At 42.8% G+C, this 26,682-nt stretch overlaps 1 protein-coding gene across 2 annotated transcripts in view; it reads left to right on the forward strand.

The window, feature by feature from the left end:
- Positions 1-15,052: 15,052 nt before the first annotated feature.
- The window catches only part of LOC122562613 (uncharacterized), a 102,910-nt gene continuing 91,280 nt past the window's right edge, over positions 15,053-26,682 (forward strand). Inside the window, exons 1-6 of one of the 2 annotated variants that reach the window (XM_087999987.1) lie at positions 15,053-15,512; positions 16,866-16,976; positions 19,400-19,555; positions 20,840-20,976; positions 25,391-25,541; positions 25,811-25,946. In XM_087999987.1, coding sequence (XP_087856113.1) covers positions 15,201-15,512; positions 16,866-16,976; positions 19,400-19,555; positions 20,840-20,976; positions 25,391-25,541; positions 25,811-25,946 — 1,003 coding nt within the window. In that variant the 5' untranslated portion in view covers positions 15,053-15,200. The remainder of the gene's footprint in view (positions 15,513-16,865; positions 16,977-19,399; positions 19,556-20,839; positions 20,977-25,390; positions 25,542-25,810; positions 25,947-26,682) is intronic. The other variant, XM_043715601.2, reaches the window with a different exon arrangement.

The following is a 26,682-nucleotide window of genomic DNA, read 5'->3' on the forward strand; positions in this document are numbered from 1 at the left end:
ATCCCCACCCTGTTACCAGGTAGTTCAGTAGGCCTTCCACTCGAGTTTAAAGCGGGAATTGAATAGAACGAAACCAGTAATCCTATTTATGCCAGAATTGTAGATGAGAGAAGATAAAGCCTATTGATAAGAATAAATTTATATTATTCTTTCATAGGATGAGTGTGTCTTTGGTAATGCCAGCATTTGCTGCTTATCCACAAACATCTTTGAGAATGTGATTGTGACCTGCTGATTTCAACTGTTTCCACCCACGTCCTATGGATGCATTCACAATGTTGTTAGGGAGGAGCTTCCAGGATTTTGGCCTAGCTACAGTGACTTGGAGGGATCAAAAAGGTGATGGTATTCCCAGTACACCTTCTGGCCTTGTCCTTATACATTGTAGAATTTGAATTAAGTAGAAAGAGGATTAGTGAGTGGCTGTAGTGTATCTTGTAGATAATGCATGCTACTGTCACTCTGCGTTGACAGTCGAAACAGTGAATATTAAAGGATGTGGTTGGAGTGCTAATCAAATGGGCTGCTTTCATAAATGGTGTTGTGCTCCTTAAGTATTTTTAAAACTATCTTCATTCAGGCAGGTAGAGAGAATTCCGCCACATTCCAAACTTGTATCTTGCCAATGGTAGACAGACTTTGCAGAGTCAGCAGGTCAACCTCTCATCTCAGACTTCTTAGTCTCTTTGTGATCATAGCATTTATTGAACTGGTCTAGTTGAGACTCTGATCAAAGGTATCCCTCAATATGTCTATGGTGGAGGGTTTAACAATGGTAATGCCATTGAAAGTCAAGGCAGTTAGATTTTCTATTGCTAGAGATCATCATTGCCTGGCAATTTTGTGACATGATGTTACTGGCCATTTATCAGCTCAAGCCTGAATGTTTTCCAGGTCATGCTTAATGCAGGCTACAGTAAGGGTACTGAATACTGTTCAACCATCAGTGAACATTCCCATTCTAATGTTATGATGCAGGAGAGATAATTGATCAAAAGATGGTTAGGCCTAGGATATTACCCAGAGGAACTCCTGCAACAATGTCCTGAACTGAGGTGATTGGCTTCCAACAACCACAATCACTTTCCTTTATGCTAGGTATGGAGAGTTTTCTCCCTGATTCCTATTAACTTAATTTGATTTGATTTATTATAGTCATACGTACCTAAGTACATTGAAAAGTTTTGTTTTGCAAGCAGTGCAGGCAGTTTATAGCAAACAAGGACATACAGATTATTGGTATTTAGACAGAGTGAGGCATACAAGGTTATGATTACACAGGAGGTGCACAGAAGTAAGGTCAACATTAAGTTTGAAATTAGAGAGGTCTGTTCAGCAGTCTAATACAGCAGGGAAGAAGCTACTCTTGAACCTGTTGGTACATGTGTTAAAGCTTTTGTATCTTCTGCCTGACTGATGAGGTTCCTAGGGCTTCAATATAACCAAGTAAATACTGTTTTGATCTCAAGAGCAGCTATTTTCCCTTTATCTATATATTACATTTTTGGTATTTGAGTTCTAGAACTGAGACTACCTGGTACAACCCAAACAGCGTGTCAGTGAGCAGATGATTGCTATGTAAATACTACTTGATAATGCTTATGTCCAAAATGTAGATTCTCCTGCTCCTCGGATGCTGTCTGACCTACTGTGCTTTTGCAGCACCACGTTCTCGAATTTGATCTCCAGCAGCTGCAGTCTTCACATTCTCCTGATGTTGATAGAAGAATAATAGGGAGGTATTTTGTCAGATTGGATTTGTCTTGCTTTTTGTGGACAGGACATATTGGGGTAATTTTGTAATGATTACCCAAAATACAATATGACATCACCTAGAAGGGTCTGTTTGCATGTGATGATGCCTCATTCTTGTATACACTGCTGAAGGGGAATTGAAGAGGCAGAGTCTGGGACCTTACTGAGAGCAAGGGGGAGGGAAGCTGCAAGTGAAGGGCAGAGGGACGGGTGGGCGAAAGGAGAAACTTGCACCAGGAGCAGGAGGAAGTGAGGATAGGAGTGAGGGGTGAAAGTGGGCATGAGAGGGAGGAAGTAGTGGGGAGGAAGGATGGAATGAGGGAAGGAAATGTAAGTAAAGAAGGGAGAGACCTTCGAGAGCAGTGGGGAAAGGCCACTGCAGTTCTATTGCAGTACAATCTAGTCTGACATAACATGATAGTTCCATTCCCATGCTAACCGCAATTATAAGAAAATTGCATAATAACAGCACCATTTAAACTAATGGGACCAGAATCGTGTTATAGCCAGTAGGTAAGAAAAGTTCACCTTCTACAAATAATGATCTAAATTTTTCAATTGCATTATAGTCAATTCAGGTTGAAGAAATGCACGTTATAGCAGCACCGACTACACCAGCTTTGAGTCTGGTTCTCTCAATTTTGTCACTCAAATTAGATAGCTAGCATTCTTTGTGTCTGCACATGCTCATTGTCATCTGTAACAGACATTTACAGCATTCACAGCCAGGCAGGTTTCCTGTTGTTGGGTATATATCAGTTCTGTGACTACTAAAATAGCCTGGCTAGATGTGGAGCACAAATCTTCATTGTCAGAGCCCATTGCCTTTGCTGTGTCTATTTATCTGGTTGACATGTCAAACTAGGGAGTGGTCAATTTTATAAACAAAGATAAAGAGGGTGAAGATCTGTAGCAAAAACAGAAATTGCTGGAGAAAATCAGCAGGTATGGCAGCATCTGTGAAAAGAAAGTAGAGTTAATGTTTTAAGCATGTTTCAGAAGAGGAGTCACTGGACTCGAAATGTTTATTACTTTCTTTTCACAGATGCTGCCAGACTTCCTGAGTTTCTGCAGCAATTTCAATTTTTGTTTCAGTAGTAAATTTTACTTTGGTGTGAAGTATCGATTTGCACTAGGATAATGCTTTATTACTAAGAAAACATTTTACAAACTGTGGTTTCAGAGAACCAGACAGTAGATGAGAAGTTATGAATTCCTTGTGCAGCTTATTTCCAGTTGCAGTTCATCTCACGCTTCAGTCATGAAGTACGTTGGCCATTGTTCTCATCATTTACAAATTCAATCAAACTCATTCTGTAATCCATCTCATTGTGTAATCCATGAGCTGCCTATTTCAAATTCACTTGTTCATCTGTGACTTTGACCATGTTTAGTTTGTGAAACCAAGTTATTACAGTTGTGAGGTCAGTATCATTGATATTATTTGAGACTGTCTTTAATGTAACATAAACTGAAGGAGGTCATGGGACCTTGCCTGACTGCCACCATGGGTAGTTTGATATTAAAGATTAATGTATGGATCAGATTAATTTATGGTGAAGTAGGTGCAAGGTATATACACTTGGAGAGAATGGTAGCTACCTGTGTCCTGACAGTGGGTAGAATGTGAGGCTACAAAGTCCCAGAAAGTGGGTTGATGTCAGTTTGTAAACAGTTGCACTTGTTTTCCCCAAGATAAAATAGAGTTGGTGTCTCAAGGAAAGCTAATCAGCATTTCTCCCTAGATAAAAGGCCCATGTGATTCATGTAGGCCTGAAGAGTGGAAGAACATAAGAGATAATTGGTCTACCAAAATCAGGAGAAGAGGAGTGGCAAGATGCTGTGATTTACCATGGAGGAATGTGGAGGACTGAAAAGATCAAATTCATGAGGAATTACAACAAGGCAGGAAGATTTGCCTAGTTTGTACTAGGGAAGAATCTCCAGGGAAAATACCTCAGTGTGAAAAACAAAACAACTTCAGAAATTAACCTTCATGAGCTGCGAATCAACTTTGGCTAGTTCTCACAGGACCGAATGCCTATTAAAGACATTATAGAGTATATGTATGAACTGTTTTAGGTTGAGCTGAAGTAAAAACAAGAAAGTTCAGTTTATGGTTCAAAATGTAAGGCTGAATCTTATCAGAAATTGATCATGTTGTGAAACTTGAGAGGGTTCAGAAAAGATTTACAACGATGTTCCCAGAGTTGGAGGATTTGAGCTACAGGGAGAGGCTGAACAAGCTGGGGCTGTTTTCCCTGGAGCATCAGAGGCTGAGGGGTGACCTTATAGAGGTTTACAAAATTATGAGGGGCATGGAGAGGGTAAATAGGCAAAGTCTTTTACCTAGGGTCGGGGAGTCCAGAACTAGAGGGCATAGGTTTAGGGTGAGAGGGGAAAGATATAAAAGAGACCTAAGGGTCAACTTTTTCACACAAAAGGGTGGTACACATATGGAATGAGCTGCCAGAGGAAATGTTGGAGGCTGGTACAATTGCAACATTTAAGAGGCATTTGGATGGGTATATGAATAGGAAGGGTTTGGAGGGATATGGGCTGGGTGCTAGAGGTGGGACTAGATTGGGTTGGGATATCTGGTGGGCATGGACGGGTTGGACCGAAGGGTCTGTTTCCATGCTGTACATCTCTATGACTGTATTTTCATCAGGTTTCTTTCTGTAAGGCCTAGTGAGGTTTCTCCCCAGATTTGCTTCATTAACTAGATACCACACCCCTAGGGTCCCCCTCGCATCTGATGCTCAGCTGAATCTCTCTCCCACTGTATTGTGCATGTGGTCAAGCTGTGCCCTTCACCATTAACGTAGTGGCACAGCGTCCGCAAACTGATGCCTGTCATAGCATGGAAGTGACATGGCTGATACTTTCTTGGATGTGCAACTGTACGTTCCTACCTTAATCATTATTTAACTACCAGGCCACAGAATTCCCTGTCCTTAGCCACATTCCCTCTTACAACACTCTGTGTCATCGCTGCTCTTGCTCCAATGCCCACCATAGCCCAGCATCTTATCGTTGTTCAGTGTGTTCATCACAAACAGGATAGACTTAAAATAGTTCAAAATTTTCACCAGCACCAAATGTCAATGAAGTCCTGTCTGGCTTGTTTCTCCTAACACTGTTAAGCTCTATCTTGCTGAAGCTGATGTTCTTTCTGCTCAATGTCCTCATCTTCCTCCTTGGAAGGCTGTTCCTGCTCTCTCTCAACGTCCATCATATTCTCCCCTTGGCACAGCACCACATGCCCGGGTGATACAGCCCCTTCTATGTGGAGTCAATTTCAATGTCCCACAGAACATTCCATGCAGCAGATCCACACCTTCAGGAGGCCTATCGTCTACTTCACCATGACCCTGGTTGAAGAATGGGCTGCATCATATCTATGCTTGGCCTCAGTCATGGTTTGTATACTGAAATCATCAGCCATGCCTGAGAGGGTAGCCCTTATCACTCAGTAACCATCCTTGAAAGATGCCTTGGCTCCTTAAACACAGCATGAAGGTGAGAGTTCTCAAGGATATAGATTTCATGGCAGATCCTTGGGTAGCATAACAAACTTCTAAGAAGTGGTCATAGATCACTTGCACGTTGATGGAACAGAAGCCTTCCTATTGATGAACTCAGCCAAGTAATGATATGGACCTCTCAATTTGATGTATTTACAGTCTGTCTTGCTACTTGTATAGGATGGTCAGCCAGGTTGTAGTGGTTGGCACAATCTTGAGTGTGTCCTGGCACATCCTTAGCTTGTGCAGACACTGCTTTACCGTCTGGAAAAAATGACATTGAGGATGATAGACTCTAGCCCCCCTGTACCTCCTGCGCATCCCGGTGGCCTTTCGGCTCTGACTACTCCTTGTGGAGGCTGCCTGGCAACCACTGGAGGTTATTGCTGCTTCTGGGTTTGCTGGCTCATCTGCTCCTCCTCCATATCTCCACTGGTCTGTTGCATCGCAGCACAATGAAGCCCCTGCTGTAGCTGAATCCATCAGAATCTGGTGGGAAACATAAAGCACAGATCAAGCCTTTGTAATGTGAGCAGTCAAATGCCATCACTCTCAAATTACAGTTTTGCCTACTTCTCGATGCAGTGGGACATGGAGCAGTCCATTAAGGAGAGCCAAAGATAACCCTCCCAGCCAGGGGATCAATCCTGGTTCAATGAAGGGTCCAGGAGGGAATGTCAGGAACAGCACCTGGCATACATCAGGAGCTAAGAACCATACAGGGTAAGCAACAAGTGATGGACAGAGCTAACCAATTCCACAACCAACAGATCCCATCTAAGCTCTGCAGTCCTGCCACATCCACTCATGGTTGGTGGTGGGCAAATAAATCATGGGAGGAGAGGGCTTCAGAAATATTGTCATGCTTATTGCTAAGCAAGTGCAGCATATCAGGACAAAAGGGAGAGAGTGAGGACTGCAGATGCTGGCGATCAGAGTTGAGTGTGGCGCTGGAAAATAACAGCTGGTCAGGCAACATCCGAGGAGCAGGAAAATCGACATTTTGAGCATAAGCTGTTCATCAGGAGCTCCTCGGATGCTGCCTGACCGGCTGTGCTTTTCCAGCACCACACTCAACTCTGATCTCAAGCATCTGCAGTCCTTTTCCAGCACCACACACTCAACCCCAACATAACTACAAAAGACAAGGCTGAAGCATTTGCTGAGTGGATGATCTATTTCTGCCTCCTGTGGAGGTCCCCAGCATCACACCTGTCAACCTTTAGCCAATTCAATTCACTTTGCATGATATCGATAAATGGATGCACTAGAAACTGCAAAGGCTATGGGCCCTTAAAACATTCCAGCAATAGTACAGAATCCATGTGCTGCAGAGCTTGCCATTCCTTTAGGCAGGCTGTTCCAGTAGTTATAGCACTGTCATATACTAAATAATGTGGAAAATTACCCAGGTATGTCCTTTACACTAAAGAAAAAGCAGTTCAAATCCAACTGGCTAATTACTATCCCATCAGTCTACTCTGTATCATCAGTAAGTGATGAAACAAGTCATCAACAGTGTTATCAAGCAGCACCTGCTCAGCAATAACCTGTACAGTGATGCCCAGTTTGGGGCTATTGAATGATCACTGAGCTTCTGATCCTAGATGGCCTCTTTCTTCAAGGACTTCAACTTCCCCTCCCATGTGGTCAACAATGCCCTCCAGCACATTTGCTCCACTTCCTGCAAATCTGCCCTCGATCCCTACCCCTCCAGTTGCAACAAGGATAGAACTCCCTTGGTCCTCACCTCCTACCTCACCAATCTCTGTATACATTGCATCTTACATTGCCATTTCCACTGCCTACAAACAGACGTCACCACATGAGATCTATTTCCTTCCCCAGAGTTCCGCAGAGACTATTCCCTCCTTAACTCCCTTGTTAGGTCCACGCGCCCAACCAACACACCCGCCACCTTGCCTTGCCACCACAAGAGGTGTAAAACCTGTGCCCAAACCTCCATTCAAGGCCCCCAAAAATCCTTCCACATCTCTGAGATTTTCCTGCACCTCTGCGCCCATCATCTACTGTGTCTGTTGTTCCTGATATGGTCTCCTTTACATTAGGGAGACAGCACGCCAACTTGCAGATCATTTCAGAGGATATCTCTGGGACACACACACTAAACAACCCCACCGCTATGTGGCCAAACACTTCAACTTCCCCTCCCACTCTGTCAAGGACATTTAAGTCCTGGGTCTCTTCCACTGCCAGATTCTCACCACCCGACACTTGGAGGAAGAATGCTTTATGTTCCATCTTGGGACCCTCCAACCACACTGGATTAATGTCAATTTCACTAGCTTCCTTATCTTTCCTCCCCCCACCTTGTCCCAGATCCAATCCCCCCCAACTCGACACCACCCTCTTGAACCGTCCTACATGTTCATCTTCCTTCCCATCTATCTGCTTCACCTCCCACTCCAACCTATCACCATCAGCACCCACCTTCATCTATCTATCGCTTTCCCAGCTAACTTCTCCCCAGCCCCACTCCTCTATATTCCTAATGAGGAGCTAATGTTCAAAACGTCGACTCTCCTGTTCCTTGGATGCTGCCTGCCTGACTGGCTATCAGCAGCGATGGAGTCCTCATCCGTATGGATCCAAGTGCTGGGCCTTTCGAGATCAGGTTGACTATCTTGAAAATTGAGGTCGGAGGATGAATCTTTGGATCGTCGGACTTCCAGAGGGTGAAGAAGATGGGCAGCCAGTCAGCTTCTTTGAAAACTGGCTGCCGCAATTCCTGGGCCTTCAAATTGAATCTGGCTGGCTGCAGATTGAAAGGGCCTAGTGAGTGGTGGTATGTAGGTCCGGACTGGTACAGCACCCCTACCAGGTCCTAGTGCACTTCCTCACATACAGGGACAAGCAAAGAGTGATAGAAGCCTCCAGATTACTGAGGACAGATCCACAAAGAGTCAAAAATCATGTTTTTCCAGGATTTCTCAGCTGCTGTAATTCGAAAGAGGAAGTCCTTCGATTAAGTTAAAAAGAGGAACCTGGGCATCCAGTACACCGTGAGGTATCCCATGGTGCTCCATTTCAGCCACTGGCTCAGTTTATACGTTTGACTCGGCAGATAAAGCCAAGAATTTTGTAGACACTGTAAAATAAACCCATTGGTCTGAAGAATATTGTTAATGTTCATCCTCTCTTCCTTCTTTCCCTCTTTCCCTGTGTTTTCCCTTTTTCCCTTTCCCTTATCATTTAAAAAAAAGCAATCTTGGAATATGTTGTTCCTATTATATTTTTATAACTAGATTTTATCGGGAAACTTTGTGGGTGCCCTTTGTTGTTTTCCTTTTTTTTCTTCATTTTCTCTTTTAGTCACAAGGAGGGGTGACATGGAGCCGTGGATAGGCGGAGTGCTTATCCTGACTTTGCCTTCTTTTGTTGACTTAAGGATCATCTCCTTGTTTATTTACATTTTTTTGCCTAAGGCTGGGGCACAGTCCAGGCCTGAAGGAGTTGTGCAGGAGGGGATGGGTAGGGTGAGTGCCTCTTATAGGTAGTGGGGAGAGTCTCCCATTCAAGGTTTTATAGTTGGTTTGCTTTGTAGTTTTTTTGGTAGCAATAATTGTTTGTAATTATGATAGAGTAGTTTTTGTATCCATAATTCTGTGACTCTGAGTCTTCATTTACTTGTGCTTGGCGTATTGCAAACAGGGTTTTCCCTCCTGGGGGTTCAAAGGTCTCTGAAAGGGGATATGGCAAGTCTTGTTAAATAATGCACCTGGAACATCAAGGGAAGTAATTCACCTGCTAAAAGAAAAAAAGTGCTTTCTAGCCTTAAAAGGATATCGCCCTGTTGTAGGAAACCCACCTGAAGTTACAACAGCGGGGTTATGACCAGGTATTCTTTTCATCCTTTACTACTGAAAGTAGGGGAGTGGCTATGCTTATTCAGAAAAATCTTCCATTCACATTATTAGAGCAGGGGAAAGATGAGCAAGGGTGGTTTATGATACTTAAGGCCCTGATACATGGGGAGGAATATGGCATTTTAAATGTCTACTGTCTTCTGGCGGATCCCCTCAAATTTTTGATTAGTGCCTTTTCTAAACTGAGTGCCTTTGGAACACAGCACATTATTATGGTGGTGGGGGGATGGATTTCAATTGCCTTTTGGATTTGATAGTGGACAGGATGCCTAGTGGGCCCCCAATGCATGTGGCTGACTTATACGAGGAGTTGGGAGCGGTGGACATTTGGAGATGTCTTCACTCTACCGGCAGGGACTTCACCTTTTTTTCAAACACACACAAATGTCACACGAGGATTGATTTTTTTTGGCTCCCTCGACCCTTCTGGATTTGATTATGGGTTGTAAAATTGGGAATATAGCTATCTCTGATCACGTGGTGGTATATTTGGAGGTTAAGGCCAAGAGTGATGGGGTAGCTTTGCGGCACTGGCATCTGGATCCTTTTCTCCTGAAGGATTCCAAATTTGTGGAATACTTTTTGAGGGAGTTTCGGAGGTTTTTGACTATCATCTCAGACACGTCTATGCTATGGGAGGCCACTAAGGCCTTTGCTAAGAGATTAGCTATTTCTTATTTGGCTAGCCGGAAACGACAGAAGGAGGAACAGCAGCATCTACTTGAAACACGGCTGAAAGTTGCTGCGGTGGCACATGGAGCGAAGCCTTTGGTGACCAAACTATAAATGATCAGGTCCTTCGGGCTGCCTTGAATTCAATACTGACACAAAATGCAAAGAAAGACCTTACTTTTGCTAGACAAAGGCTGTTCAAGTACGAGGATAGGCCAGGAAGTATTTAGCGTATCTGACTAGGAAAAAGCACGCTCCCCAAACTATTACTGCAGTTAGAGACAGTGCCGGGATCCTTACATACGATGCCAAAAGGATTAATGAGGCTTTTTGGAGTTTTTACTTTGAATTTTATCAGTCTGAAGGTTGCGAAGATAGGAGGGCCATGATGGAAGCCTTTTTTAAGAGCCTGGACCTCCTGGGGGTAACCCTGGAACAGCCCTCTCTCCTTAATGCCCCCTTGACAGTTCAGGAAATACAGCAGGCAGCTAGGCAACTTCAGAAATGGAAAGCGCCTGGCCCTGATGGTCTCCCAGGTGGGTTTTGCAAGGCGTTCACAGAGATTCTGTCAGGGCTGATACTGGAAATGTATAATCACTCCTATATGCATGAATGCCTACCACCATCTTTGAGAGAAGCTAATATTTCCCTCCCTCTTAAGAAGAGCAAGGTTCCTGAGGATTGTGCCTCATACAAGCCCATCTCTCCATTAAACTCAGATTTTAAGATTCTGTCTAAGATTTTGGCACTGAGATTGGAGAAGGTATTGCCCTATATTGTCAAAGAGGCTTTATAAGGGGCCGTAGGTCCTCTAATAATATTAGAAGTTTGCTGAATATGGTTCAAGTATGTCAGAATGATCGATGCAGGGGTTGGTGATTTCCTTAGATGCAGAGAAAGCATTTGACTGGGTGGAATGGCCATATCTTTTTTATTCTGGATCAGTGGTGCTGGAAGAGCACAGCAGTTCAGGCAGCATCCAACGAGCAGCGAAATTGATGTTTCGGGCAAAAGCCCTTCATCAGGAATAAAGGCAGTGAGCCTGAAGTGTGGAGAGATAAGCTAGGGGAGGGTGGGGGTGGGGAGAGAGTAGCATAGAGTACAATGGGTGAGTGGGGAGGGGATGAAGGTGATAGTTCAGGGAGGAGAGGGTGGAGTGGATAGGTGGAAAAGGAGATAGACAGGTCGGACAAGTCCGGACAAGTCATGGGGACAGTGCTGAGCTGGAAGTTTGAAACTAGGATGAGGTGGGGGAAGGGGAAATGAGGAAGCTGTTGAAGTCCACATTGATGCCCTGGGGTTGAAGTGTTCCGAGGCGGAAGCTGAGGCGTTCTTCCTCCAGGCGTCTGGTGGTGAGGGAGCGGCGGTGAAGGAGGCCCAGGACCTCCATGTCCCCGGCAGAGTGGGAGGGGGCGGTGTGGTTGATTGGTGCGGGTGTCTCGGAGATGTTCCCTCAAGCGCTTTTGCCTCATATCTTTTTTATGCCTTAGAGTGGTTTGGGTTGGTTGGGGTCTTTGCTGGGACGGGGGAGGTTTTATATCACCACCCTCTGGCCACGGTCTTCATCAAGGGGTGAAGTCTGGGAACTTTAGGATTGGCAGGGTGGTCGTCAAGGCTGCCACCTCTTGCCATTGTTGCTTACATTGGTGATAGAGCCGATGGCAGAGACAATTTGCCAGAACGGTCCGGAAGTGGAATCGAGGGTACACAAGATTGCACTTGTATGAGGATGATGTCCTTCTGTTTTTATCGGACCCGATGACCGCCATACTCCACCTGATACAATGTATTAATTCATTTGGGGCTATTTCAGGATAGAAGATCGACTTTGCAAAGTCGGTTGCTATGCCTTTGGGGGAACCACAAGGAAGTGCAAGAGGTTGAAGTTGGCACTAGGTTCCCCTTTAAGTGGTCATGGGCGGGTTTCACTTACCTAGGTATCTTATTACCCCCATGTTCGATCAGTTATTCCGGACTAATTTTGCTCTCCTGCTTGACAATATTAGGTGGGCTTAGCAAGTTTTGAGAAGATTTGTGGCTCAGGTTGAGGTTCTGGATGTAGGTTTACTTGCTGAGCTGGAAGGTTCATTTCCAGATGTTTCATCACCCTACCAGGTAATATCTTCAGTGGGCCTCCAGGCGAAGAACTGCTGCTGATTCCTGCTTTCCATTTATATGTTTGAATTTCTTTGGGTTGGTGATGTCACTTCCTGTTCTTTTTCTCAGTGCGCGGTAGATGGGGTCTACCTCAATGTGTTTGTTGATAGAGCTCCGGTTGGAATGCCATGCTTCAAGGAATTCCCATGCGTGTCTCTGTTTGGCTTGTCCTAGGATAGATGTGTTGTCCCAGTTGAAGTGGTGTCCTTCCTTATCTGTACATAAGGATACTCGTGAGAGAGAATCATGTCGTTTTGTGGCTAGTTGATGTATACTGGTGGCTAGTTTTCTGCCTGTTTGTCCAATGTAGTGTTTGTTACAGCTCTTGCACAGTATTTTGTAAATGCTATAGTTTTGCTTGTTGTCTGGAGAGTGTCTTTCAAGTTCATTAGCTGCTGTTTTAGTGTGTTGGTGGGCCACCATGATGCCAAGGGGTCTGTGTAGTCTGGCAGCCATTTCTGAGATGTCTTTGATGTAGGGGAGAGTGGCTAGTGTTTCTGGACGTGTTTTATCTGCTTGTTGCTGAGAAATTGGCAGACTGTGTTCACTGGGTACCCGTTCTTTTTGAATACACGGTATAAGTGATTTTCCTCTGCTCTGAGTAGTTCCTCTGTGCTGTAGTATGTGTTGACTCATTGAAATAATGTTCTTTGATTAGATTAGATTAGATTGCTTACAGTGTGGAAACAGGCCCTTTGGCCCAACAAGTCCACACCGACATGCCGAAGCGCAACCCATCCAGACCCCTACACCTAACACTATGGGCAAGTTAGCATGGCCAATTCACCTGACCTGCACATCTTTGGACTGTGGGTGGAAACCGGAGCACCCAGAGGAAACCCAAGCAGACACGGGGAGAATGTGCAAACTCCACACAGTCAGTCACCTGAGGCGGGAATTGAACCCGGGTCTCTGGCGCTGTGAGGCAGCAGTGCTAACCACTGTGCCACCGTGCCGCCCACAAATCATCCCAACATCCACAAAGAAAGCTGCATCAGAACATTATTTCAATGAGCCAATACACACTGCAGCACAGAGGAACTATGCAGAGCAGAGGAAAATCACTTATACCATGTATTCAAAAAGAATGGGTACTCAATGAACATAGTCCGCCGATTTCTCAGCAACAAACCCAAACAAGCAGACAAAACATGTCGAGGAACCCTAGCCACTCTCCCCTACGTCAAAGATGTCACAGAAATGACTGCCAGACTACTCAGTCGAGTTAGACCCCATCTACATGCCCTGAGAAAAAGAACAGGAAATGACATTACCAACCCAAAGAAACCCAAACATATAAACAGAAAGCAGGAATCAGCAGCAGTGCTTCGCCTGGAGGCCCACTGAAGATGTTACCTAATAGGGTGATGAAACATTTGGAAATGAACCTTCCAGCTCAGCGAGCAAACCTACATCCATTATCAGGATCTTCAGGGATGGGAGGCTCGTGGTTGGGCCGAATAGCCCTAATTAAGATGAATGTCCACCCTCATTTGCTTTATCCCTTGGTATGCTCCCTATCATGTTTCCCAGATCAACGTTGCAGAAACTCATGGGTTGGTTTAGTTCCTTCATTTGGCATCGTATGTGGCTCCTCATCAAATTTACTAAATTGCAGTTGCCTCAACGATGGAGAGGAGGTGATTTCCCAGACATCAGGAGGTATCAATTGAGTTCCATGCTGTCCTTTGTCTGTGATTGGGTAGGTAACGATCCAACTCAATATGGCTGGATATTGAGGCCTCCCAGGCAGAGTGCCCTCTTACTAACCTGTTGTTCATGGATAAGATGAGGACAGTTATGGACCACTGCTGGAACCCCATTGTTAATAGTACGGTCAAGGCATGGAGGGCAGTGCATCAGAGTAAGGGTTGTTTATCCAAGACTTCACCACTTACTCCCATAGTTTGTATGCCGGGGTTCTGACCAGGGATGATGGACACAGGGTTCAACTTTGGACAGTGAGAGGAGTTTCCAGTGTGGGAGACTTGTTTGAGGGGGAGGTTATGATGTCTTTCAAGCAACAGAGCTGCAAATATGGGCTGCCCAGCAGAGATCTTTTACATTTTTTTCAGGTTAGGGATTTTATCCAGAAGTCTACACTTCTCACTGAGCCCTATAAGCCCGAGACAGAGAGGTTGTTGCTACGTTCCACAAGCACCCTTTTGGTTAGTGCCCTCTATCACATGCTGGGTGGTAAGGCCTGGCACGATATTAGCTGATTATGTGAGGCTTGGGAGCAAGAGGTAGGAGTGGAGATCTCTTCTGAAATGTGGGAGGACTATGGGAGAACGTGCAAAAGATCTCAGTTTGTAATAGGACATGTGCTATGCAGTTAAAAGTTCGGCACGGGGTTCATTTGGCACTGATTTGTCTGGTGAAGTTTAAAAAGGGGATATCTCCAATGTGCCCAAATATAAAATAACTGAAGTGCTCTTATCTGTTGCTTCTGGATATGCCACAATCTCCGCGTATTTTGGAGCGCTGTTGTGGAGAAGAAAGGAGGGCTAAAGGACCGAAGACTGAAGTTAAAGTAGACCCAATATCTCACCTTCTAGGTTTACTGAATTTATCATCTTTAGATGGCATGGAAAGAAACTATTTAATATTCTTATTTTCTATGCATGGAAGAAAATTCTGATGAATTGGGTTTCTGAGAACCTGCCTGGCTTGTTTGGATGGCAGAAATTTGGATGGAGCATAGTCCCTTGGATTTTTTCACCAATATGGTGCACCACACAACAGACCTTTTTTCTCAGACATGGCAGCCCTTTTTGAGTTACTTGGACAAAGATTTGTCTGCTATCTTAACTAGGGCGTTTGTTTAACCAGGATGGTTAGGTTTGCTGAGCCCTGGAGGGGGGGACTCCTGAGTTTTTTTGTTTGGGAGCTTTGAGTCGAGCATCGTTATGTTGTGCTGTGTGTGTTCTTTTGGGTTTTTTTATTACTCACTTATCTATTGATGTTGTTTTGCAGGGTTTGGTTTTGTATTATAGAGTAGGTTAGTAGTTAATAGACAGTAGTTGTATTGCAATTTATGTTTTTCTTATTATGCTGATATTGTTATATTTTTAATAACTTTATCTTTTTGTAAAGTAAAAACGTTTTTTTGTTAATAAATATATTTACAAAATAAAGATGGGGTTGTCATTTCCGCTTTAAGGCAATGTTCCGGATCTTGGCAGGAGGTTGAGAAGCAGAGATGGTGATTCGGAGGGGACGGAGCAGCTCAGGGCTCCGCTCCCTGTCTTTCTCAAGGAAGCTCTCCTACTTCGACGGCGAGTTCGAGAGGTTGTACCAGCGCCGGCTTCTCCCCGCCTCCGCCTCCGAATACTGCCGGCTCATGGAACCCCTGCTCCGGTGCTGCTCACCCCCAAGCCGCCGCAGCGGTAGCCGGGCCCAGGGCAGGATTGCTCTCGGAGCTGGCGTCCTCTTCCTGCTCGGCTGCCTCCTGCTCCACAGCCGCCCCTGTTCCAGATTTCTCAGTTACTGCGGCCGGGCTTTGCTGATTCAGGTCAGTGTGCCTGCCTCCACCCCATTACAGATTGGCACCGAGAACACTTTAATATATGCATTTCGTTGAGATTCAGAGAAACACCGTAAATCCTCGCAGTAACTGATGGGAATCTAATACCCCAGGTATAAACAACAGCCTCTTCCAGAGTTGCACAAAATGATCCATTCTGTCTCTCCCTCCCAAACAGACAGACTAAAATACAATTCTTTTGGGGATTGTTGGTGTCCTTCGAGAGGAAAGTATGTGTTGTTCCTCCCCTTGTGTGGAATGAGCTTGAGGAATGGAGTGTTTGCTTTGATCTTTGAAGTAATTTGGACTTGGGATCCACGTGGCCTTTGAGCAGAACTTCCCATTTATTTTGGGATTCAGTTAAAGAGAGTTTGTAAATTTAGTCTTCCAAGATGGAACATGCAGTTCTTGTCTGGAATTAAAATGTTACTTTCAGTCCCTCATTTTCTGCTTTTTTAGATTTCTGGAATGGTACAGCACTTGCTTTGTGTTGTGTTGGCCCTTTATTAGAAAAGATGGCACAGTGATTAGCACTGCCACCTCAGTGCCAGGGACTCTAGTTCAATTCCAGCCTCAGGCAACGCTCTACTTAGGTTTCCTCTGGGTGCTCCAGTTTCCTCCCACAGTGCAAGAATGTGCAGGTCAGGATTCACTATGCTAAATATGCCCATGGTATCCAGGAATGTGTTGTGTGGTTTAGCTATGGGGAATACAGGTTATAGTGGTAGGTGGTTTGGGTGGAATGCTCTTTGGAGGGTCCGTGTGGGCTCAATGAGCCAAATGGCCTGCTTCCAGAGTCTATGGCTTCTGATTCAATTAACTAATTTGACATGCCTTCACTTCTTTCTCCCTTACCCATTCCAATCTTTCCCCATCAGCCATTTATCCAATTTCCTTTCACAAATTCTTCTGTTTCATCCACCCTCACTGCTGTGAGAGGTATCTGCTCACATCATTTCTGAATCTTTACCATAAATCTGTGCCCTCTGGTTAGTGACCCTTCTGCCATGAGAACTAAATTATCCTTTTTTACTCTATTAAAATTGGTCATGATGGCTCCCTTAAATCTCCCTCATAACTTTGTCTGCTGTAAGGAGAGCAACACAAAATATCCAGCATCTAATAAACTGAAATCTCTTATCACAGATACCATTCTAAGAAAATTCTTCTTCCTCTCTCCGAGGCTTTAATATCCTTGCCAAACTGTGATGCCCAGAATTTGGGAAGAATGCTCCAGTTTAATCCTAACCAGTGAGGTAGAGTATAACTCTCAAGCTTTTGCATCCCATGTTCCTGAATGATAGAGATTTTTTAATGAAACATATTTGTTCTTACTTTCAGCTGCTGCCTTACTGGGACTGGACACTGTACTCCAATACTGACTGCCTGATCAGGAACCCTTATTACTTTGAGAGAGGCCTTGAGTCTTTGCAGCTCACAGACTGCATCACTGTGAGTTAACAAGCACTGTTTTCTAAAATTATTCCTCGAGGACCTTTATATGCTGAATTGGGCTAGCAACTTATATTTACCAAAATATCATTTATAAGCAGGCCCATCCTTTGAGGCCAAGTTGCACCAGTGTGTTTAAACACAATCAAGGGACAGGATTGAATAATGTTTAGGGTCTTTGCTCATATACATTTCTGCCAATACACTGCCTCATACCAAAAATGCAGGTGAACTACATTGATCTGGATGTAGGTTTGCTCACTTAGCTGGAAGATTCAGTTTCAGACGTTTTGTCACCATACTAGGTAACATCTTCAGTGAGCCTCCAGACAAAGCCTTCACCTGGAGGCTCACTGAAGATACTACCTAGTATAGTGACAAAACGTCTGAAAATGAACCTTCCACCTTAGTGAGCAAACCTACATCCAGAAACTCACCCTGAGCTACAAATCTTCTCAAAACTCACAAACTACATTGATGCAAGTAGATAGAAGAAACAAGGCTTCTTTGACATACGCTTAAATTCAAAATTAATTCACCAGTGAAGCAAAATTCAAATGAAAGTTTACCATGAATTAAATAAACTATTATTAATATTTTAAGAACAGAGATTTACCTGATGGCCCAATGGACTACTGTTCCTATTTGCTGTACAAATGAGGTCATAAAGATCTGGTATGAGCATTAGCCTCAGCAAAGTACATGGCACTTCTGCTATACCACTTTATACTCAAGCTAGTTTCTGCATCTACGTGAAGGATTCCAACCTTCTGTGAACTATATTGTGATGGGAGTTGGAGCTTTTATGAAGAAACTGAAGAAAAATTTTGTAGACAGAAGTTTGTTTTTAAGGAGTGCATAGTCAGGAGCTTGTGCACGAGTTAGACATCGACAGAATGACTAACAATGTGTGTTCAAGTAAATCCTTTTCCTGTTTAGATATAAATTGAGAGTCAGGCTTTGACATAGAACCAGTAACCTTCAAGGAAGTTAATTGCACTGTTAAAAAGGGAACTGCCTACCAGTGGCAATCATCTATCAATCAGCTAAGAGTAATTAGTTCAATGTGTGTTAATTAATGCAGCAGAAAGTTAAACTGTCAGTGATTCATCAGAGGCTGATATTCAATAAGGAGTACACAGTATTATGTTTTGAGTGAGATGTAGTGATTCCAGGTTCATGTGAGAGTTTGGTACATAATGTAATTTCTATTAAGGCTAATTGCAAATAGTGTGCTAAATATTAGGTTGCATTTCCCAGTAGTTGTAAGGTTGTGTTAAGTAAATTAATTTTATTTAACTTTGATTTATTTATATTAATGTGTGAAGTAAAGTTGCAGCATGGTAGACCAGTTTGGTCATGTGGAACATGTGTACTGTAGTATGTGGAAAGTCGTGAATTACCGACAAATGTGTGTAAGAGCTGTCATCAGTGATGGAATCTTGAGTGCCGATGTTTGGAACTCAAGTGGTAGTTAGAGACATGGTAGATAATCTGCAAGGCAAACAGCATGTTCAGAGAGGTGGTCATACCACAGGCTAGGAACATTTGAGGCAGAGAGAGAGAATGGGTGACTGGCAGTGTAGGAATGGAGAGGCTCCCTGCCTCTATTCCTGATGAAGGGCTTTTGCCTGAAACGTCGATTTTCCTGCTTCTCGGATGCTGCCTGACCTGCTGTGTTTTTCTAGCACCACTCTAATCTAAACTCTGGTTTCCAGCATCTGCAGTCCTCACTTTTGCCTAGTGTAGGAATACCCTGTAGTCCCGCTGTCTAATTCATTTGCTGCTTTGGATACAGATGACAGCACTGGTTTCTCAGAAGGGTGCAATGAGAGCCAAGTTCATGGCACCTTGGGTGATTCAGCTGTACAGGAGGGGAGAGCAAAGAAGGGGAAGTCCAGTAGAGGATTTGTTATATAAAAGGAACAGACAAGGAAGGAAGGAGGAAGTATCCTTGCTGTTGAGGCAGGGCAGCAGACAGTCACTATATTAATCTCTGGCATTGTTGTGAGGCAAGATTGAGGACACTGTATTCTCTGAAGTTTTGAATGAAAAAAGGTGATCACATTGAAACTTACAAAATTCTGGATGTAAATAAGAGGTTTTCCACTGGGTAGTGAATCTAAAAGCAAGGACGAGAAACTACAGATAAGACTGAGCTAAAGAAGAATTTAAGTTTCAGAGAGTGGTGAATCTTTGGAATTCTCAATTCCAGACAGCAGTGGAAGCTGAAATGTTGTGCATGTTCAAGTCAAAAATCGAAAGATTTCTGCAGAATACACTATACTGGCTTTAAGGTTTATGGAGAAAAGGTATTGAGGTAGATGATCAGCCACAATCTAATGTGGGGAATTATTTGCTACTTCTGTTTTGTTGTTACAGTTTAGTTTTTAAGCCTTATGTTTATGCATCTAATTGTTTAGGTATGTCAACAATATCCAAAAGTGGAATTTCTGCACAAAGTAGATCCAAAAGTTGTTCTCCAGAATTATCTACGTCAGAATCTACCTGTCATCATAACAGATGGGGCAGAAGAATGGGTTGCACAGAGAGAGTTTACTGTGCCATTCATAACTCGGGTCAGTCAATACAGATTTTTTTTAATATCCCTGTTCTACTTCATGAGTGATTAAAGTAACCAATTATACATGTTGTTGTGGGCATAGGTAGTGCCCCACAGTTGCTACTGATGCTTCATCAGAATCAGCTAAGTGTTGACTACAGGGCTTGTGTCTGATTAAAATTCATGCTCTAGTTTCTATGTGTGGAAACTGCCATCTCCAAAGTATGCCATTGTTATTGGTGCTTTGTAGTGAGGTCTTGTGTTCTGTCCCAGAAACCTATACTGCTTTACTGCCAGAGCCCCAGATGGCTACTTTGGGTGTTGACCACCACAATCACAGCTTCTGATCAAAGACATTAAGGATGAGTGAATGAATTAATCTGCACCTTTGTAAATTTAGATAATAGTAGATGGAAGGGTTTATTTCCCTACCCCTGCACTAGGATGCCTATATTCAAGTCATACTTGCCCAAGAGGTGTGTCATAAAATTAAAAATAAAACTTTAGAGAGGGTTAAGAAAATACTGCCAGAATTTGTTTAAATGGGGTTGCTACTTGTCCCATCCTTCAAGTGATTTCATGCCCATGTGATAAATACCTACATAATGTGTTCCTTACAAACTCTGAAACAGCACAAGTCTTCAGCTTTTCTGAAATCCTGAACCATAGTCCAGTCACAATCCTGAGAAAAGTAAATCTGTACAATGTCATGCCCTGCTTCCTCATTATATATGGTTGTGCCCTGGCTGTGCCAGCAGCAATTTATTAAAACTTTCTCAGTGCTTAGCTTCAGAATTACAGCACCCTTCTTAAGGGGGATGAGAACCAGTAAATGTATATTCTGATGCACCTTGTGGTTGGAGAGGGTGGAGTTTGATGTTTTACTTATTTCTCTTGGCAGATTTACAGATTAAAACTCTCCTTTATGAACACCTTCATATGGAATTTTGCAATCCATTTCATATTTGAAATTCTGATTTAATTGCTTGTTTCTTTTCTACCTTGGTTGATGGTATATGAAAATCCAAATCTTACCTTGCAATGGCAGTAACTTCTGCAGTGCTTTATTACAGTTGGGAATTTGATACTGCATTTACTTCACTTGGGAAGAGTTTGCATTGGTTGGGAGACCTCCGGAAGTGGGGTGAGATTACGGGCATATGAGGATGAGAGATGGATCATAAGCTTATGGAATAAGGAGGGAGCTGGTGAAATTATAATATTTAAGTGGGGAAGTAGAGAACAGCAAAATAACATTGAGATTTGAGTGCTTGGCTGATCCTGAATTGGCATCTCTTAGTTATACAGTGGTCACCCAGTTCTGCAGAGCACAGAAGTATGCAGTTATTGGGACTCCCTTCACTCGGTGGAGAATACTCCTATAACCTTCTTTGAAAAAGTCCATCAACAGAGGCTTGACCAATGGGCAATTCAGTGGTAAGACTCAAGACTTGTGTGATGAATGTTACGTGAGATTCTTTTAACCTTCTAATGCAATTTCATTAAAGTACAATAGTTCCCACAGTCACTTTACACCCCTTAGCCAATTCTTATCTTTTTGAACAGCTTGTTTTCTGTTCTAAAAAGCACATTGATAATTTTTTTTTAAAAAAGAGCCGTCCTATCCCCCTCAGTCCATCCCCATGGCATAATCTGGATGCTCCCAACAGGAATGGAAATTAGTCATCTTTTGACTGCAATACAATCCTTTCCTCTTGGGACCACATGAAAATTCATATCTTTAGTCGATTTAATAAGCAACTTTCCAGAACTGATGGCTCTACCAAGAAACCTCCATATTTACAAAGATACTTTTAGCTGCTTTGATTTGGGAACTACACAAATAACTTAATTCTTTTATTGAAGTAATTGTAGTTCTTCTGTCCTTAGCAAAAACTCCGTAAGAGGTATGTGTCATCTGTTTTAAGTTTTATTTCCACTTCTAACTCTGGTCCTTTTTAAATAAACACAATTTACCCTTGAAATATTGTTGACTCCAAATTACCAGTCTTACAGTTCCTTGCATCTAAATGTAGATTCAGTGCCTAAGCTAAACATTTTATAAAATGTATCAATTATGGAATTAGATGTTTACAGAAGTGAACAATATTTTTACTATGAAGACTGGATGAAAATATTCTGTTGTTCACCCAGTATTTACTGTATTTTGAGATAACTAATTTAAAAAAAAAATGAACATCTCAGATGAGGGATTAGGTGAACTGGTGTATTTTGTCCAAGACTAAAGATAATGCAAGGTGTGTGAAGGTTTGTAGCTCAGGTTGAGGTTTAGGGTGTAGGTTTGCTCACTGAGCTGTAGGTTCGATATCCAGATGTTTCATTACCTGGCAAGGTAACATCATCAGTGGCGACCTCCAAGTGAAGCGAAGCTGTTGTCTCCTGCTTTCCATTTATATCTTTCTCCTGGATGGGATTTGTGGTGATGTCATTTCCTATTCGTTTTCTGAGGGGTTGATAGATGGCATCTATGTGTTTGTTTATGGCATTGTGGTTGGAGTGCCAGGCCTCCAGGAATTCTCTGGCATATCTTTGCTTAGCCTGTCCCAAGATAGACGTGTTGTCCCAGTCGAAATGGTGGGTTTTTTTTTCATCCATGTGTAGAGCTACGAGGGAGAGAGGGTCGTGTCTTTTTGTGGCTAGCTGGTGTTCGTGTATCCTGGTGGCTATCCACGGATGAAAAAAACCATTTCGACTGGGACAACACATCTATCCTGGGACAGGCTAAGCAAAGATATGTCCGAGAATTCCTAGAGGCCTGGCACTCCAACCACAATGCCTTAAACAAACACAGATCTAGATGTTATCTATCAACCCCTCAAAACGAACAGGAAATGACATCACCACAAACCCCATCCAGGGGAAAGATATAAATGGAAAGCAGGACAGTCCATTCATGAATCTAAAAATGGCAGGGAAGAAGCTGTTCTTAAACCTGGTGGTGCATATTCAAGATTCTGTATGTTCTGCCTGATGGAAGAGGTTGTTGAAGAGGATTACCAGGGTGGGATGGGTTTTTGATGTAGGCAGCCTTTCTATAGTACTGATTAGTGTAAATGGAGTCCAATGGAATGGAAATGGAAGGTTGTGTTGGTCTGGGCTGTGCATACAACGTTCTGTAATTTCTTATAATCCTGGGCAGAGCAGTTGCCACACCCAGGCAATTATGCACCCGGACAATATGCATTCAGTGCTGCATCTGTAAATGTTGGTGAAGGTCCTTATGGATATGCTGGATTTCCTCCGTCACCTGAGGAAGAAAAGGCATTGTTCTGACTTCTTGACCTTTGCACCAACATGGTAAGTCTGAGACAGGTTGCCCATTATTGTCACTTCTAGGAACTTGATACTGTCAACCCTCAAAGTCCATTTTGTTGATGTATATAGAAGCATGTTTTATTTTAGATTACTTAGAGTGTGGAAACAGGCCCTTCAGCCCAACAAGTCCACACCGACCCGCCAAAGCGCAACCCACCCATACCCCTACATTTACCCCTTACCTAACACTACGGGCAATTTAGCATGTTCTCCTCCTTTCTTTCTGAAGTCAATGATCTGTTCTTTTGTTTTGCTGTTATTGAGTGCGCGTTATCATTTCACCACAATACCAATCCCCTCGATCTCCTTTCTGTATTCTGACTCATTGTTTGATATCCAGAATTGAGTGTGTGTTGCTGGAAAAGCACAGCAGGTCAGGTAGCATCTAAGCAGGAAAATTGACATTTCGGGCTGGAGCCCTTCATCAGGAATGCTCCGGCCCGAAATGTTGATTTTCCTGCTCCTCAGATGCTGCCTGACCTGCTGTGCTTTTCCAGCAACACACACTCAACTCTGATCTCCAGCATCTGCAGACCTCACTGTCTCCTACTTGTTTGATATCCACTGTGGTAGGATGGTGTCCTCAGCAAACTTGTAGATGGTATTCGGTTGGAATTTGGCTACACAAGACATGGAATACAGTAGGGGGCTGAAAATGAAACCTTGCAGGGGCTCCAGAGTTGAGGATTATCACGTCTGTCTTCAGTGATTGCGGTCTATGGGTCAGGAAGTTGAGGATCCAGTTGCAGAGGGCAGAGCCAAGATCTAGGTCTCAAAGTTTTGAGATCAGTCTGGAAGGGATTACGGTACTGAAGGCAGAGCTATACTTGATGAGTAGGAATCCAACATAGGTGTCCTTTGTTCCCAGATGCTCCAGGGATTGCTGTTACATTGTTAGGCAATTTGCAGGGAATTGAGGCAGGCTGAGAGGCTCAAGTTGATATGTGCCATGACCCACTCTCAAAGTACTCCATGATTACAGAAGTCAGAATCAGGGCAGCACTCATTGAAGCATGTTTCATGTGCTTTCTTTGGTAATGGGAGGATGGTGGCCTTCTTAAAGCTGGTGGGGACTTCGGCTTATAGGAGGGAGGGGTTTAAGTTATGTGAATACCTCCACCAGCTGGTCTGCACAGGATGTAAGCGCTTGGCTAGGGACCCAGTCCAGGCCCTCGCTTTCCTTGAGTCACCCATTTAAGTGCGTTTTCTCTTAAGACAGTCGAGTCTTTAGACCTGTCCATGGAAACAATGATGGAAGCAGAGTACTTGAATATTACCTCTCAGTTGATTCTCTCGATGTTTTTTCGATATATGAAACACTCAGGGTTCACTTAAAAGATTTGAATCGTCAGTTAGAAGTCAAAGTTTAGAACAACTGTTGAAGGAAAGCTGATTTTTTTTCTCAGATTTAAAATTGATTTTGACTGCAGACAACAGAGACTGTGTCTGTGCTGGTGAAAATCAAAATGCCTCTTCCTGTCCTATTCACAGGCTGAAGCTGTTCAGTTACCTGAGAACAAATAATAAGTTGTTGGTAAGCACAAGGCTTTTGCCATTAATAACTGGTCACTAGTCCATAGACCAACCAATTTCTTGCCACTCACCTGCAACCTTACACAGAACCCCTCAACTTTGATTTATCTGCAACCACATAAATTACTGCATGTTCAAACAATTTTTTATGCATGCTTGCCATAATTATCAGCTTACTTGCTTTTCAAAACATGCAGCAATCTTTTAAACCATTGGTTTTAAAACAGTTCTTTCTTATTTCAACCCACAATATTTAAAAAGCATAAAAACAAAGATGCCAGTTTTATGCTGCAAGGTTTGTCTTATTTACGTAGGAACAATCTTAACTCTAAAGTCAGAAGTACTGTCATTTTAAGTATTTTAAAGAATGACCAAGCAATAAATGAAATTGAATCTAAACCACACCCCCCACTCCCGCCTATTTGATTCAGTCATAACATTTCTTTCACACCGAGGTCCTTGATGAATTACAACAGCCAACTGGCAGCTTATTAAGGTCTGACTAACCTGACATCATGACACTATACATGCAACTCTCTCATCTATTGATCTGTACAATAATGTCTGTCTATATGTAGTTATTTTCATCTGTATCTCACTGGTTGTTTGAGAGATTTCAATCTTCATCCATCAAATGGCAATATTTTTCTGAATCATTAATTTCAAAGGCTACCACTATCACTCAAAACTTTTTATTTGCTTTTCACAATAGTGTTTCATGTGGAGGCTGTCCATTGCAATGCATTGTGCATCATACTTGATTTGGTTCTTGAATTCATTTAAACACTGACTGGAGTTTTGTTAAACTGGCACATCAACTGGACTTAAATAGGTTTGGTGAACTGACTCGGGGAATGAATATCACGCCAGTTGATCTTATAGCATTCTGGTTTGTGTTGGCTAAGAAGCTGTTTGGAGTGAGTTTCAGCTATGATGTTTAATCTTTGAATGCTGACTGTAGATAAGAATTATTTCTGCACAGGAAGAATTGCAACAAAGCAGCTGCGAAGGTAATCCGTGCATTTTATCAACGACCCTACTTCCTCCCTCCGGTAGTGGAACTGGCAGAGTCCAACTGGTTGCTGATGGCATCACAAGAAGAGAACGGCGCTGTAGAGGACACATTTGTAAAGGTGAAATAACATATGCTTTAGTTGGATAGGAATATGAACAATTAGTCCAATGTTTTAGCATAGTTGTGAGTATTGAATGACCAGAAACTTCCTTTTTTGCATGTTTTATGTCTGAATTTCATTTGCACAATCCATCCTACAACTGTTTTTTTTTGTTGTATAATTATGTACTGGATTATTTATTTGATGTTGATAGTTCTGGCAATTAGAGGAGCCATGTGGATTAACTGTGAATGAAGAGAGACTGAGAGATTGTTATTTTTGTACAGGTGAAAGATCATGATGGGGACTTGTTGATGTGGATCGCTCAGCTACAGGGGATCTTTGAAGTTCAGCTCTTGCCCAAGGACATATGTGCAAGCAAATGTACTCATTTTACCTTGAAGCTCTCTCCTGGAGAGATAGGTATGCAGAATGGTTCTCCTAGACAAATCTTTGTGTTATTACATGTATAGTTTCGATTCCTACTCTAAGAGTTGTATTGGGGTATTACCATTATGAAATGTACTATGTTACTGATTGTAGATTCTACTAACAAACTACTGTGGAACATTTGGTAACACTAGCTAAATCTGACCTAAAGCTACAGGTGACAGTGTGGACCATTCACTACCTGCATCTTTAGGCCAATGGCACAACATTTTAATGATGATAATATTAATAGCCAGTCAGTCCTCACCATTATGGTTCAATTCAGCTTTACTTCCTCAAACTTCTTTAATTATTTTACTGTGAACCTTTAGAATTTTCTACTGCAGAGGGCTGAGATTGATTGATAGATTTCAGATTACAAGGTTATGAGGATGAGGTCAGTAAAAGGCACTGAAGCATTCAATATACCGTGATCATATTGAATGACAGGGCAGGCTCAGTGGGTTGAATGGCTTACTCCTGTCCAATATTTCTTTCCCATGACCTGAAGATGGTATAATATCAAAAGACCCAAATAAGAACTATCTTTTACAGTTTTGTCTTTTATACCACCTTTTACATTCAAGAATTTTCTATTTGTTTTCAATATTGCAGTTTGAAAATGAATGTTGCTCTTTATTGCCAATTCATCACTGGTAATTACTTTGTTCTACAGATAAATATGGTTTGCAAAGAACATTGGAATTTTAGAATTTATTGGACTTGTAAA

Source organism: Chiloscyllium plagiosum, unplaced genomic scaffold (assembly GCF_037043375.1).
Source record: "Chiloscyllium plagiosum isolate Xiang-an unplaced genomic scaffold, Cpla_swu_hap1 HiC_scaffold_24, whole genome shotgun sequence".
NCBI classification, from domain to species: Eukaryota; Metazoa; Chordata; class Chondrichthyes; order Orectolobiformes; family Hemiscylliidae; genus Chiloscyllium; species Chiloscyllium plagiosum.